Raw genomic sequence first — 15,317 nt, 5'->3', positions numbered from 1 at the left:
TTACTATTATATTTCATAGTGATCATCATTTTGAACTAGAATGAATATAATAATCAATTCAATTCGTGCGATGAATATATTAAATTGATATTTACTGAGCGCCCCCTCCTGGTCGTACCTTTAGGCTAGTTTGTACTTCAGTGAATATTTCTCACAGTAAGTTTATTAATTTTTTCTGATATAAACTAATATTTAAAGACAAAAATAAATGTGATAGTTATTGCACAGAAACAAAGATACAGCTCACTGATATAGTTTGTGACAACATGCCCCAACGGCTTTTATAAGTTGTTTAAGGGCTTATGAGCAAGATTAGGCTACAGTTAAACAATCACGAGACAAACCGATATAGCAAAAAGTGGAAAAGGTATATTTGTTTATTTGTCAAACCATCAGTGAACATGCACATCACAGGAGAATTCTGTCGTTTTTTATTTGAAACAATATAAATATAAATCCACCAGAGAGTCTCTCGTTTCCATCTCATTTAACCCCCTTTTTTCAATAAAATGGCCGACTCGTTTGTTTTTCTAAGACTAAAGGATTTTATGTCTCCTAAATACACATCTTCATAATTTGACAGGATTACAGCTGGATTGGCTATGACGTACAATAAAAATATTTTGTTCGCACGTGATAATTACCTTATTTTTTCCTTTGTTTTCTTTACACATCTTCTCATAGTTTAGTCTATTTGATTAACAAATGCATGCACTACCTTTTTGAAAGGGGTAAACTCGGTGGAAATGACGTCACAGCTAAGAATTGTTTTGCAAAAAAAAAATTAGATTTTCAGAATTTTACTTTATAAAGTTTGAAAACTAGCAAAGCTGTAAACATTACATTTTATATGTTTCTGCCTTTTCATTTTATTTTATTTTTCTGTTTTGTCTATCTGTATTTGTAAATTTGGGTTTAAGGATTTACAAATAAATTTGGACACACTGCATATTAAAAACGTTTGTGTTTATTTTCCTCCTTGTTCGGACGTGATTTAAACGTGCAATAATTAATATTTTTATGATCGATATAAATATTTTAAGCTAGGCTAAAACAATCAAATCTATGCAAAAACGCAATTTAAACGATGCAAAACACCCCCGATACTTATATGAATAAATAATATCCTCTACGTCTCAGTTCACGTTCGCTTGAGAAAAAAAACTACAGGTCCCATCAGCCCCACAGTTCTCGCAAGGCCTGACGGGAAAGGTTGCCCGTGCCCTTGTCCTATCAGCCGCGCACAATCTGACTTGACTGCCCGTGTGGACAGGGAAGCCGAGGCTTGTGCATTGCAGTGCTGTAAAGGTCGGGTCGCTTCTTCGTGATAAACATGATGGCAGCAAGGTTTCTCCTTCGTCGCGCGGTCCCTGCGCTGAGACACGTGCGCTGTTATGCCGACGCGCCCGCCACTCAGATGTCCTTCACTTTCGCATCGCCGACACAGGTACTGACGCTCCGGCCTCAGGCCTACACGGTCTGCTAACACGCTAATCACCGGCTGTGATTATTTCAGTAATATTATATGTCCTATATGTCATGCTTTACACTCAGCTTATCATGGATATAGTCTTTATTGTAGCTGCAGTTTGATTTGTGTGCGCGCGTGCTATATACGTGGGTAAAATCTGTCAATATGTAAAACTACTGTGGTATAGATTATTATTTCGCATCTACATCTAAAGAATTTAATGTAACACTATACAATGTTTACACTGTAAATATAAAGGTTTTTGTATTGTTTTCTGGCTAGAAAAACATGGACAAAAGTTTGAATGACTTTAGCAGACTGTTAGCATTGCCACCGATCACCTTGACTTGTTTTTTTGACAGTTCAGGGTTAAGATCAATTAAATGTCTTAGAACAGCTGATGAATTATGTAATTTCTTCATGAAATTATGAACCATCAAGTTGTTAATCGCACATAATATTGTTATATTGGTGTTATAGTAGCAGTGCAAGTAACCGTCACACAGTCGACATTAATGTTTTGTTCACACTCATGGAAAACATGGAAATATCAGGGTATTTTAAAATGATTCCCAGAAAAAATAAAGTACAATTAAGCTTTAAAAGTCAAGTACATTTCTATAATAATTTAGTGATGGATATTAAAGGGACAGTTCACCCAAAAATGAAAATTCTGTCATCACTTATTCACCCTCAAGTAGTTCCAAAACTATATTAATTTCACAAAGGAAGATATTTGAAAGAATGTTTGTAACCAAACAGATCTCGCCCCCCCATTGACTAGCATAGTATTTATTGTTCCTACTATGGTAGTAAACGGGGGGCGAGATCTGTTTGGTTACTGACATTATTTCAAATATCTTTCACCCTTAAAGGTGCAATATGTAAGAATTTTGCAGTAAAATATCCAAAAAACTACTAGGCCAGTGTTATATATTTTGTTCAGTTGAGTACTTAAAATATAACCCAAATGTTTCCAACTATTTGTAAATCGTGAGAAAATTGGCTCCGGGAGGTGTGAGGAGTCGCCTGTCAATGGCGTCATACCCGCGTTACCATTGGTTTCTGGTTTTATTTTGTAGAAACCATGGAAACACCAAACGTTATGACATTATTTTCAACACTCTCAAATGTATCTAATATAATAAACAGAGCTGCGTTACCTCATACTCATGACTGGAAAAGCAGAAGCGGCGCCGGCGACTGTGACATAATAAAAGCTCCGCTGCTCGCGGCGTGTGTTGCGCAATCGCTCCAGCGGCCTCGTTCAGCTCCCACAACACTCGGCCCTTCTCTGCTTCATACTACAGTAACGTTAATAATCGCATCCATGAACATGATATCTACCCCAGTCCTATTCCAATTCTTTTCCACCAGCTGTGATGTGCAGACCACATGTCCCAAGATTCCGCTCTCCAACTTGGCATCATCAAGCTATGCCTTTGTTTTGAATAGGCTTCTAGCGACCTCTAGCGGACAGAAAATTTTAAATATTGCACCTTTTAATAAATAGTAATATAAATAATAAATAAAAAATCATTTTAAAATCTACATTTGGTTTATAATTATAAAATCAGAACAACATTAAATGCAAAAGTAAGTAATGCAAATAAATAATGCACAAAGATCATAACACAATAATACAAAACAAATGTGACATTTTATTAAAAATAAAATAAAAATACTGAAAGGTGGGCATACAAAATGATTAGATGGCAAAAAAAAAGAAATATTGAGGATATATAATATAGCCATTTATTTAAATATAACTTATACATTTATTATCTCTGAAAAATTATCTTTTAACATCCTTCAGTAATCATAAATATTTCACTATAAGTAATAAGTCATTAGTCAGATGATGCTGGAACCCTGAGTTTAGCAAAAACTATTTTTTGAAAGTGATTAATGTGTTTTGTATTTAGTAATAATTTTAGCTAATGCTTAAAGCAACTTCAGTACACCATCCTCAAACTGAGTTCACCTGGTGCATTGAAGCTTGTTATGCCATTTGCAGGTGTTCTTCAAGGAAGCCAGCGTAAAACAGATTGACGTCCCAACACTGACAGGCGCCTTTGGTATCCTGCCAGCCCACGTCCCCACACTGCAGGTGCTCCGGCCCGGCGTAGTCACCGTCTTCAATGACGATGGTTCCTCTGCCAAGTATTTTGGTGAGTTCTAGCTGCAGTTGAAGTATGCGTTTAGCCAAAGCATTCAGATGTGTGATTCTCTAGTGCTGTTTCACCAACTATTATAAAAACTCTTGGTCCCATTTATTCATAAAAAGCCTTGGTTCCATTTATTTTCTCAGTAGGGATTTCACAAAATTCCAAACCAATCAGATCTGATGAATTGCATTATTTGATATTCCTTATTCCATAAGGATAATTTCAGCATTATGGGTAGTGTAGGATTATTCTCCCATCATGGTTATGCATAGTGTAGTACTTTCATTAAACATTTATGGTGAATATTTATTTATTAAAGTAATGTAAAAATGGTTTCTACAAAAGTGTATATCATTATATTACAACCTTGGAGCAAATGGTAGATATCAATTTATGTAGATTTTTATCTTTCAGTTTATAAATTATTTCTCATTTTCTCATCTCATTTTACATTCACATTTAATCAATTGGCAGATGCATGGATAAATGCAATAGAACAAAGATATAAATGAAATAAACAGTGCTTTATGTTTGTCAGGTAAGTCTAACAAGTACAGAAATTGAATAATCAAATGTAAAATAACACTGAATAGTCTTCTTCACTGTATAAATTATAATTCATCTTTGTTAAAGTGACAAAAGTGATTTTCTCTTTGTCTTTTGTTGTCTGATTAACAATAATGACACAGACAGCAGCAGGTTTATAATGCTGCTGTCACGACCAGCTCAAAGCCGTGATAAATGAGTGGAGGACATAGTGAAGATGGTTGCAAGAATAAACATTTATTAACGTAAATAGAAAAATGTTTAAAACAAGAAAACATGATCATCTGTAATGTCTGTCTGGTGCATGGATGTTCAAACATAAAAAAAAAATACTCAAACAAATAACAGAAGTTAAACTAAGTAACAAACAAAAGCCAAAATCAAACACAAGGCAACCAGGAGCAAACTTGCTCAACACTAACACAGCCTAAGCTTTTATAGAGTGAAGAACAGGTGTACATCTTTCTGTTGATGAGCCTTCTAGCCACACCCACTGGCCGGCCTTAGCAGGAAAAGGAGACCCATCACACTTTAAGACCAAATGTATGGATCCAAATTGAGTTCTCTTTCTCATCTTCTTGCACTTGAATGCTTTAAACTGACTTGAATGTTTAAAATGAAAGGACTTAAAAACATAAAACTGAAAAACAGACAAGACTTAAACCTAGTCCCAAACTATAATGCAGATTTGAGCTGTTTTAACTGAAAGCAACTTGCAATGACATATCTTAAAATATGTCAGTGCCATTGTTTTGTTGTTGTTGTTTTCTCAAGATGCAGACCTGGGAGCGTATTACAGAAAGATCTTAAATTTAGAATCCTATCTTATCTGTTTGGCAATCATGGCAATTTCAGTTAGGACCTCATTTAGGACAAAAGCTATTACAGAATGACATTTCTTAAGTGCATAATCTTATCTTAACTATGGATAGGAAATGGGTATTACAGAAGCATCCTAACTCCACAAAAAATCCTAAAAGCTGTCTTAACTTTAGGACAACCCCACTGGTGTCCTAACTTCAAACCTATTTGAAATCCAACAATAAAAATCACCGTATAAAAGACTTTTTCAAGAATGGCGATCTGCTATTTTTCCTCTTTGTCGCCATCTCTTGTTTGAAACCTGCAATTGCAGTCATATGCGGAACAGTTATCTGCACGTGCGTTGTGAATCGGCACAGCTCGTCAGCGCGGATGAATGTAATGCTTGCTGTCAATCACCACACCGGTGGATACTGTACTTCAGAATCACAGATTCTACGTCTTGAAAGTGTGACCAATATAAGAATTTTCACTGGAAAATATCATCTGAACAAGTAACATTTCTGCCACTTTTGTTCTGACCAGCTGAGGAAAAAGGCATCAGGCCTACAATAAATTGCGCTGCCATTGATGATTAAATCTAACGATCGCTTAGCTCGGATCATGCCAAACCGTGCAAATTATTATTACTGTTATACTTTGTTCTCAAATCGTTAATGTTAACAACATCAGCATTACTATGACTGTGCATATTAGCGTTACCTGTAGATTTCAGTTTCTGTAGCCACTCAACAGTCCAAAGTCTTTTGCTTTTTGACTACGGGTGAATCTCCAGTTGTCACTGATGATTGTCATTTGGACCTTTCTGGATTACAATCCACCATCAAAATGATAAGTTTAATTATTCCAGCTGCTGTAAGAACAGGCTATAAATGATCCGCTACCGGCAGCATCCTCGTGTGATAAAACCGACTAGCCTGGGACTCCTTCCTTTCTGTTTACGGATGTGACATAATGACGCACAGAGGAATTGCTGCATGCTCAAATTTCCCGCGGAAATCCACCATGTCGCTCTTATTATAAAACATTATTACAAGCTTACCGTTGTGAATCGAGCTAAGATAATGAGATAGTTTTGAACACTTGCTAGTTATGTACTTGCTTAATTTATTTTGGATCATTTTTAACCAAACAAAAAGTTACGGACTGCAGCTTTAAGTTATCATATCTTAAGACCTAAGATAGAAGGGGGAGGCGTATTACAGGAAAGATTCTAAAGATCCTAAAGAAAAGATCCTAAATTTAGAATCCTGTCTTATCTGTTTGGTAACCATGGCAATTTCAGTTAGAACCTCCATTTAGGAAAAAAGCTATTACAGAATGACATTTCTTAAGTGCATTATCTTAACTACAGATAGGAAAATTACAGGTATTACAGAAGCATCCTAACTCCACAAAAAAATCCTAAAAACTGTCTTAACTTTAGGACAGCCCCACTGGTGTCCTGACTTCAAAATTATTTGAAAGCCAACTGTAAAAATCACATAATAATAGTCCTGTCTGAAAATGGCATTACATTTATTAATGATTCAAGATGAAGAACTATGATGTTTGATGGTGGGAGAAAGTTTTTGAACACCCAAATTCTTTGTCGCACTTTGACGACCAAACACTGATAATTACTGACTTCATTGAAATATAGTGATAGGATTTGCCTTTTTCTACCAAGCTTATCAAAACTTTGCTTTCTGCAGCACTTAAAGGGTTAGTTCACCCAAAAATTAAAATTGTGTCATTAATGACTCACCCTCATGTCGTTCCAAACCCGTAAGACCTCCGTTCATCTTCGGAACACAGATATTTTAGATTTAGTCCGAGAGCTTTCTGTCCCTCCATTGAAAATGTATGTACGGTGCACTTTAGTCCATTTACATTAATAAATGTAATGCCATTCTCTAACAGAAACTACGACTTTATTCAGCATTGTCTTCTCTTCCGGGTCTGTTGTCAATCCGCGTTCACGACTCCGCAGTGACGCTGCTGACGTAAGACGCTGCTGACGTGTTACCCGGTGCGCCCAAGCTTCGTTTACAGTCTGAGGGAGACGCACGCTGTAAACAAAACAACCTTCGCAAACATGTCTAAGGATTTCGACACAGAGGAGCAAATTGGTCCAAATAAAGTTGGTACTGTCCTTTCTTTAATGGATAAGCATTTTGTAAATTCTATTTAGACCTCACAGAGATTTGAGAAGCAATCGTCAAAAGGTTATATTGCTGTTGTATCGCTGTGGTAATTTTAACCACTGACTCTTTTGTGTTTCTCCATTTTAATCTCTAGTGTTTATTTCACAGCAGCTGCTTGGGTGTTGTTGGTTGCTTGGTAACAGACCTGCCAGTTGATTACCGAACTCGATGGAGCGGTTTAAGATTTTGTAACTATAGATAAGATGAGATTTTGTAAGAGAGGATAAGAATCCTAAATCAAGTTAAAGGATTAGTTCACTTTTAAATACACTTTTGCTGATAATTTACTCACCCCCATGTCATCCAAGATGTCCATGTCCTTCTTTCTTCAGTTGAAAAGAAATTAAGGTTTTTGATGAAAACATTCCAGGTTTTTTCTCCTTATAATGGGCTTCAATGGGCACCAGACGGTTCAAGGTCCAAACGACAGTTTCAATTCAGCTTCAAAGGGCTTTAAACGATACCAGACGATGAATAAGGGTCTTATCTAGCGAAACGATCGGTCATTTAAAAAAAAAAAAATACAAAAGTTTACGTTTTATAAGCACAAATGCTCACCTTGCTCTGTTCTGGGATGTGCGTTCGTGACGTCACGTAATATGCAATTACGTTTAAAAGGTCACGCTTGACATAGGCGGAAGTACAGAGTCGGTGTTTACAACTTGAACGTGCAAATACTAACCCTGCATCTCAATCAGCTCCCTAATTCCCTAGGTCGTGAATCAGTATATCATGAAAGTGAATGTGGCTGATTCCCTGATCAGTGCCGTGACTACTGAACTAGGGAGCTGATTGAGACACACGGTAAGTCAAACGCCGTTTACAAAAAAAGGTAAAACAACTAATGGTTCTTCCATCCTGTGTTGTCAGTGCCATCAGACTGTCATACCCTTCTCCATCAGAACAAAAACAACTCTAAAGGGGGTCGCACACCGGACGCGCACATTATATTCGCGCGAGCTCAATTTTGACTCGACTCCTGATAGAAGAGCTGCACAATGGCAGTGTTTTACATCAACAGGGAAATGTTACATATGCTTTAATATTTCGCGGTTAGTGTACATGGAAAATGGCACAACAGAGCAAAATGAAAGAAAAGGCTACGTTTATTATACATTTTTAGACTTTATTCAAGCTGTTAAACTAAAAGTGTAAAAGTAATGTATCTTGCAGCACAGGGTGAAGTCAGTATGTACATTAACGACGATTTGAGAGAAATATAATATACATTTAATATAAAACAATGTACATGGCGCTCTGTGGCGTGGCAGGATTTTGAGTCGTAGCTGGGCACCGCGGACAGGCGCCGAATGTCGCCGCCGGTGTGTACACTCATAGAAAACAATGCGTTCGGATTTTAAAGACGTGGCGCGGTGCTGAGCTTCGCGTCCGGTGTGCGACGCTGTTGCTTAGTAACGGTGGAAATCCGTTTTGTCCGGTAATGCAGTGAGATGGAAACAGGGACTCACCGACTGATTCTAATGGCAGGATTGAAATGGTCCAGTCATGGCAGCATTGAGATTTTTCCTCTGTTGGCAATGGTTGGCATTTGCCACATGTGCACCACCACGTCTGCCCAATGCTGGAGAGGTGTGTGTCGCCGCAGCAGTCTCTTCCATCTGCCTAATTTCTTCCTCTGTGTATTCCGGTTCAAAAAGGTAGGGCAGGGTGAAAAACTCATCTTCTCCTCGTCCGACATTGTTGTTGTACCTTTTTTTGTAAACGGCGTTTGACTTAGTATTTGCACGTTCAAGTTGTAAACACTGACTTGGTACTTCCGCCTTTGTCAAGCGTGACCTTTTCAACGTAATTGCGTATTACATGACGTCACGAATGCGCATCCGAGATCGGAGCAAGGCGAGTATTTGTGCTTATAAAACTTACTTTTTTTTTTTTTAAATGACTGATCGTTTCGCTAGATAAGACCCTTTTTCATTGTCTGGTATCGTTTAAAGCCCTTTGAAGCTGCATTGAAACTGTCATTTGGACCTTGAACCGTCTGGTGCCCATTGAAGCCCATTATAAGGAGAAAAATCCTGGAATGTTTTAATCAAAAACCTTAATTTCTTTTCGACTGAAGAAAGAAGGACATGGACATCTTGGATGACATGGGGGTGAGTAAATTATCAGCAAAAGTTTATTTAAAAGTGAACTAATCCTTTAAGATTTACTTCTGTAAAATGAATTTGAAAAATCCTAAATTAACTTATATCTTAAAGCGCCCCTATTGTGCTATTTTAAAGGCTCCTAACAACAGGTTTATATGCATCAAAGGTCAAAAAACGCTTTAATTTTCTCATAATATACATGGCACATCAGATTTTTCAATGATTCTCAAACGACTCGTCCGAAGATTCAGGACCAGTCACATTCCGCGAGCCTACTCTGCTCTGATTGGTCAGATTGGCAGTCTGTTGTGATTAGTCTACTGCTTACAGCGCGTGTGGAAACAAAACGGCCATTACCATAAGTGCACTTCAGCTCTGTGATTGTACACACTGTAAAGACAGTAATGATGCCGTCAATTTTACCACAACGAGTCCGATGATGAAACATTTCAAGAACTAATTGTTCAACCCCAACCTCAATCACAAGGACGACTTGAGCAGGATGTTTCTCAGTGATGCACTACTCAATTTGACGTACAATATGAAATGTTGCAACAGTAATTCCTCACCATCAGCATTACGAGTGTACAGTGCTTCCCACAGGTTTGAAATATACTTGCGGTGGTAGCCAGGTGAAAAATCCTCCTATTACCCACAGCACAAAAATGGTCTACTACATGTGACAAACAAATAATGTTTTTATCATTATTTATTTTATTTTTTATTTAATTTTAATTACATAGCATACTATTACATTTAATTACATACTAATATTATGCATTATTATGCATTGTAAATTATGCAAAATTACAGCATTTAAATGGTTCTCCTTTTCCTATGTTTTCTTTGCTGTCATATAGTGTCTCTCTCAGTGAATGGGACACAGATTTTACTAGTAAAATTTATATAATGAATAATATGTGTGTCAAATAATGTTTAGTCTTTTCTTCCTGTGGGGGAGACTACAGTAATTTACTATGAATTAAATGGAAATCAAATTAAATACAATTTGTGTAACCAAAATACCAATAATGCCCAAAAGAAAAAGAAAAAAACTTAGCGTGTGACTTTTAATTATAAACAAGCCCGAAATACACCGGGACTCTTATTTTGAAATGTCTGTTCCTTCAGATTCTTACAACCGTATAAAATGTTTTATATAAAGGCCATGAAGTAGACATTGTAGTAATTCATCAATTTCAGTTCATGAGCAATCGCTTGGCATAAATCTGCGCTTTTCATTGATTGAGAATCACTTTGAAGCAGTTTTGCGCAAGCCTGTAGAACCATAGATTGTAAAAAAGAATTGAACACACAACAGCGCCGCCTTGTGACTTTGCAAAATGCAGCGCACATGGGAATGTCAGCGGGAGTAAACAGTTCTGACGCACACATAACGAGCAGGTACGAAACGACTAGTTAATCGATCGCGGATGGTTTCATTATCTTGGGCGGATATAAAAGTATAAGAGATAAATATAATAAAAGCAAAAATGTGTCTCCAATATACTTAGGCGGCCGTTATTTTTCCTGGGCGACCCCATAGACAGTAAAAGAAATGGACACAGCGACCCCATTGGAACTCAATTGAGACAAGTGAAGCCCATTTTTAGCGATTTTTAGCACTTCCGTTTCTGACGCGCAGACTCAAACTAAGCTTGATGACGTCCGCAACCTGTCTGACAGATGTAAATCTTCTAGTAGCTGTGCGTGCAAACTGCCATCGTTAATCTTGCAGAGACGGCGAGCTTGAGCGGGGAGTTCTTTGGCGTGAGTGAGCAGGAGTAAGTATTCTGATTAATTAGTTTGTATAGTATTTTAAAATGTAACGCCAGTACACCATATTAAGTTAATGCATACTATTGCCTGCGAGCTTCTCCTCCTGTCTGTACGGTAATTTCTCTACTGTGCGACAGAGAGTCGAGTGGTTATGACGCAATCGTTAGCCTATTTTTTACAAAAACTGTTTCTACGGGGCCATAATGTAACACAGAAGGTAATGGAGCCCTTTATACATTGTCGTGTATCTTTAGAAATAAATAATGGACAAATGGAGTCTTTAAACGCCTCGGATGTAAAGTTATTCGCTGTCAAAGTGACGCCAAAATTAATGGGAGTCAATGGGATGCTAACGCAAGTGAAGTTCTGCTACAAGATGGCGGCACGTGGCCGACTTCAACTTCCGGTCGACTACCTTGGGCACTGGGCGGCCCGCCCAAGTAAAGTCTATGTGTGGGAAGCACTGAGTGTATGTCCATCAGCAAACCAATGTGTATATTTCTAATTTATTGCGGTGCACGTGTGAGAACTGCATCATTAACTGTATCATTAAACGTGCTAATGTTAGCCGAGTACTAACATAAAAAAACTGATATAACTTTAAAGTTTGTAAAACAAATCTTGTTCCATCCTTTATCATTACTCAGAGTTGTAAGAACAACAGTGTGCATTAATGTTGGTACAGTTGGTACTGTCCCATGGATAAGAATTTTGTAAATTCTATTTAGACCTCACAGAGATTTGAGAAGCAATCCTCAAAAGGTTATACTGCTGTTGTATCGCTGTGGTAATTTTAACCACTGACTCTTCACATCCTCATCCTTCGGAAGTTTTTACAAAGAGAATTTGCTGTTGCAGAGCAGAAAACGTGTACACACGTCTTGACATGTACACAACACAAACAGGTAGCTCCAGTGTTTGAGAGTTGGTCAAGTTGTTCAGGGATGGACAACGTAGAACATAGGCGGGCGTTAGGCAAATGTGTTACCCAGTGACGTGTAGCCGTCACCGAAGTGGGATTCGAATTCCTGGCGACTTGTTTAGGTGGTTTAGAGTCGATTCTTTCTTTTGAGAGACGATAACTTTTTATTTATTGTGTACTTTCGGCTTCACGACTTTGCAGATCATTTACATTCACAGCTACATTAAACATGAAAGGTAATCTTTGAAAAAGCATACTGGGGCACTTTAAGTTGAGACCTAAGATAAAGTTTCTGTAATATCCCCCCAGTTTCTAATTGAACTAAGGCCTATTCCTGGCTTAATCTAAGCCCTGTCTGTGAAACCGGGCCTTTAACTCTATGATGGTTAAACTTTGCAATTAATCCGTAAATCACATGCTTTCCGAACCATGGGGCCTGGTCCGTACACATCAGGGATCAACTACGATCCCTGCTACCTTGACGTTGCACATCTTCAATTTCAATTCAATTCACATTTATTTGTATAGTGCTTTTCACAATACTTATCGTTTCAAAGCAGCTTTACAGAGAATGCATGTCAACATTACAATTTAGAGAATCTGGTATCGGAGGTGACTATCCAATGTATGTGGTTTCAGAAATGTATATATAATCATGCAGTTAGCTAACAAATTTAGGCAGTTTAATTTACAATCACTGTTGGCAGTTTAAGGTAGAAGCAATGAGCTCCTGGAAATAATGAATTACATATTAACATCTTGCGATGTGATGTGATAAATCGTGCAGCTGGGAATCAAACTCATTAATTTAACTGATTTGACCCTGTTCTTAAACTCTGACATGGCATAAAACAACCAAATAAATACATTTTGCTAAATACAGCTTGCTAAAAATCATCAAATTAAAGTGATTTTAACTTTTTTTTTTTTTTTTTTTTCAGAATTTTTCTTAACTCTAATTTCATTTAAATCCAGTCTGATCGGTAGTACTTGACCTGATTTTGCCACCAAATTCTTCCATGTAATTGAGTAATATGAATAAGATGAATGTCATCTGGAAGGAGTGCTATTAAAAAGACAAGAAAACATTTGATATAATGTTAATTATAGAAATGCTTGCAAAAGGAATGAAACAAGGAGGGGATGGATGTGACTCTGACTTTGGGTATTCTGGTCCTCAGTTGCACACTTCAAAAGGATATTTGTAACATGATTTTCCATGGTGAAGCAAGCGTGTTTGAAAGCGACCTGCCATAAAGATTGACTTATTAGCGCATATGATTTTAGAAATCCATCCAGAAGGGGTCAGACTTGTCCTACAAATGAGAGCTTCTTCAAGCGTCAACAAATAATATAGCGCACCTTCTGAACTCCCATCCATGCTTGAGATTTAATGTGCTTTGTGTTTTGCAGTGAGCAGTGGATCAGTCACTGTCAATGCCGACTCTTCAGTGCAGCTGCTGGCGGAGGAGGCCGTTCCTCTGGACAACCTCGACCTCGCAGTGAGTCCCTGCTCTTCTGTTATCTCGACACAAAGAAGAATGGAAAAACTCATTCATACATAGCCCCGTTCTCCACTAATTTTTTTTTTTATTCACTCAGAAATGCATCATTATGGCATTTTTTATTTTAGGTCCATTTTAAGAAAGAAAGGGATTGGTATTTTGTGCTTTTTGAAAACAAAGACTGTTAAGATTAAAATGTTGGCTTGTAGGTGTTTAATAAGGTTGAATCTGTGTAGTTGTGCAATATATTTAATAGTTCATACTGCTACGGTAACGCCCTATTATCTGTCCGTCTGACTGTATAGACACCTTTTGTTGGATTATCATTTAAATTTAGCCTATGAAACTAAATCAAGCCACCCTTTGATTGTATTCATGCTGTTTACAGCATCATTAAAAAGAAATACAATGCTCTTCATATTCTGTTAGTCACCTCTTTCTCAGAACAACTCAAATGTTCAGAATGACACATCAAGCTGATTCCAAACGGGATGTTCTCGGACATGCCCTTTTTCTGACACGGAATAAAGAGCACTTTCGGGTTTATTCCACATAAATAGGCCACTTTTTTTATTCTTCCTAGAGATAGCTATGCTCGGGGGCCTCGCTGGTTAATAAGGAAGGAAAGGTCAGTCACCGTTGAAGTGTTGCAGATGTGTCAAATCCCCACTGAGAGACCTTTAACTCCCAGCAATGTTTGGCCTTTACACTGTGTAATCGCCACTGTGACAAATGTCCTTCACAGGAAAGAGGCCACGTTTATTTGCTCACACTGTTGAGAAAATGGCCGTGCTAGTCTAGAATGTGGCTCAAGTAGCAGCAGCAGCATCAGCATTGATTTTTATGGCAAAGATGAGTTTTCTCACTTATAAGGTGCTTCAAGATATTGAAGTTCTCAGATATATACGACACTTGTTCCAATTGATGGCTCCTTTTATAATGTCAGCTGTTATAGATTGATTTTTTTGCCCGATACATCAGTGTCAAGATAACAGTGAATGTGAACCAAATGTCAAGAGTGCCATGTCTTTTTTTTGTAGGCGGCCAAAGCGAACCTCGAGAAAGCCCAGTCAGAACTGATGGGCGCTTCAGATGAGGCAGCCCGGGCAGAGGTTCTGATCAGCATAGAGGCAAACGAGGCAATCGTCAAAGCGCTGGAGTAAATGACTTGTGTGTTGGTATGTTCACTTTTTAGCAAATACGAAATGTTGGACAACACTCATTAAATACAATATAATACATGCGGCATATGAATGTACTTATGCTTTATTTTCTATTTTTGTATTTTTTGTTTCTCGGTAGGAAATTCTGTCGGTGTGAAAAAGTCTCCGGCTTTGTCTGTTCCCCACCCCAGTGAAGTCAGAAACTGCAAGACTGCTTGCTTTGTACAGTGGATGAAATTAACAATAAATTTATTTGAAATAACACGTCGTCTCACTTACATTCTTTGCGCTTCTATTAATTCAAGCTGGATTTGCTGTGCTATAGATTTGATTAGTACAGTACTGTTCATGACAGAAAGGGGGCAGTATAGTACTGATGAAACCTAAAAGATCACCAAGCCGTTTGCAGAGGGAATTGGAGCAAATCCATTCCTCTTTATTCAGTCAATAGCTATGTCTCCATTCACGTATTTTTATGTGCGTTTTGGGATATGGCATAAAAATAAAAACGCTGGATGGAAACGCCAAGATGCGCATAAATTCTATAATGGGCATTAAAAATGTTTGTGCCCAAATGAGTCAGATAAACTTCAGATAAGGAAACATGCGCATAAACAACGATGGAAACATATTTACCGAATAAATTC

General features: G+C 37.7%; 1 protein-coding gene across 1 annotated transcript; it reads left to right on the top strand.

Annotated features, from left to right (window-relative positions):
- Positions 1 to 1,193: 1,193 nt before the first annotated feature.
- atp5f1d (ATP synthase F1 subunit delta) lies at positions 1,194 to 14,932 on the top strand. Its single transcript, XM_048165510.1, has 5 exons — positions 1,194 to 1,447; positions 3,489 to 3,642; positions 13,416 to 13,504; positions 14,548 to 14,685; positions 14,810 to 14,932. Exons 1-4 carry the CDS (start codon positions 1,334 to 1,336, stop codon positions 14,668 to 14,670), a joined length of 480 nt encoding a protein of 159 aa, XP_048021467.1. The 5' UTR covers positions 1,194 to 1,333; the 3' UTR covers positions 14,671 to 14,685; positions 14,810 to 14,932.
- Positions 14,933 to 15,317: the final 385 nt, after the last annotated feature.

Source organism: Megalobrama amblycephala, linkage group LG2 (genome assembly GCF_018812025.1).
Source record: "Megalobrama amblycephala isolate DHTTF-2021 linkage group LG2, ASM1881202v1, whole genome shotgun sequence".
NCBI classification, from domain to species: Eukaryota; Metazoa; Chordata; class Actinopteri; order Cypriniformes; family Xenocyprididae; genus Megalobrama; species Megalobrama amblycephala.
Note: the sequence above shows the minus strand (reverse complement) of the source record. Positions and strands in the feature narration are given on the sequence as shown.

Bases quoted from the DNA above. Each gene is read 5' to 3' on its own strand.
- atp5f1d (XM_048165510.1), top strand. From the start codon at position 1,334: ATGATGGCAGCAAGGTTTCTCCTTCGTCGCGCGGTCCCTGCGCTGAGA. The intron at 1,448-3,488 runs GTACTGACGCTC...TGCCATTTGCAG, and splicing joins CTTTCGCATCGCCGACACAG to GTGTTCTTCAAGGAAGCCAG. The intron at 3,643-13,415 runs GTGAGTTCTAGC...TGTGTTTTGCAG, and splicing joins TTCCTCTGCCAAGTATTTTG to TGAGCAGTGGATCAGTCACT.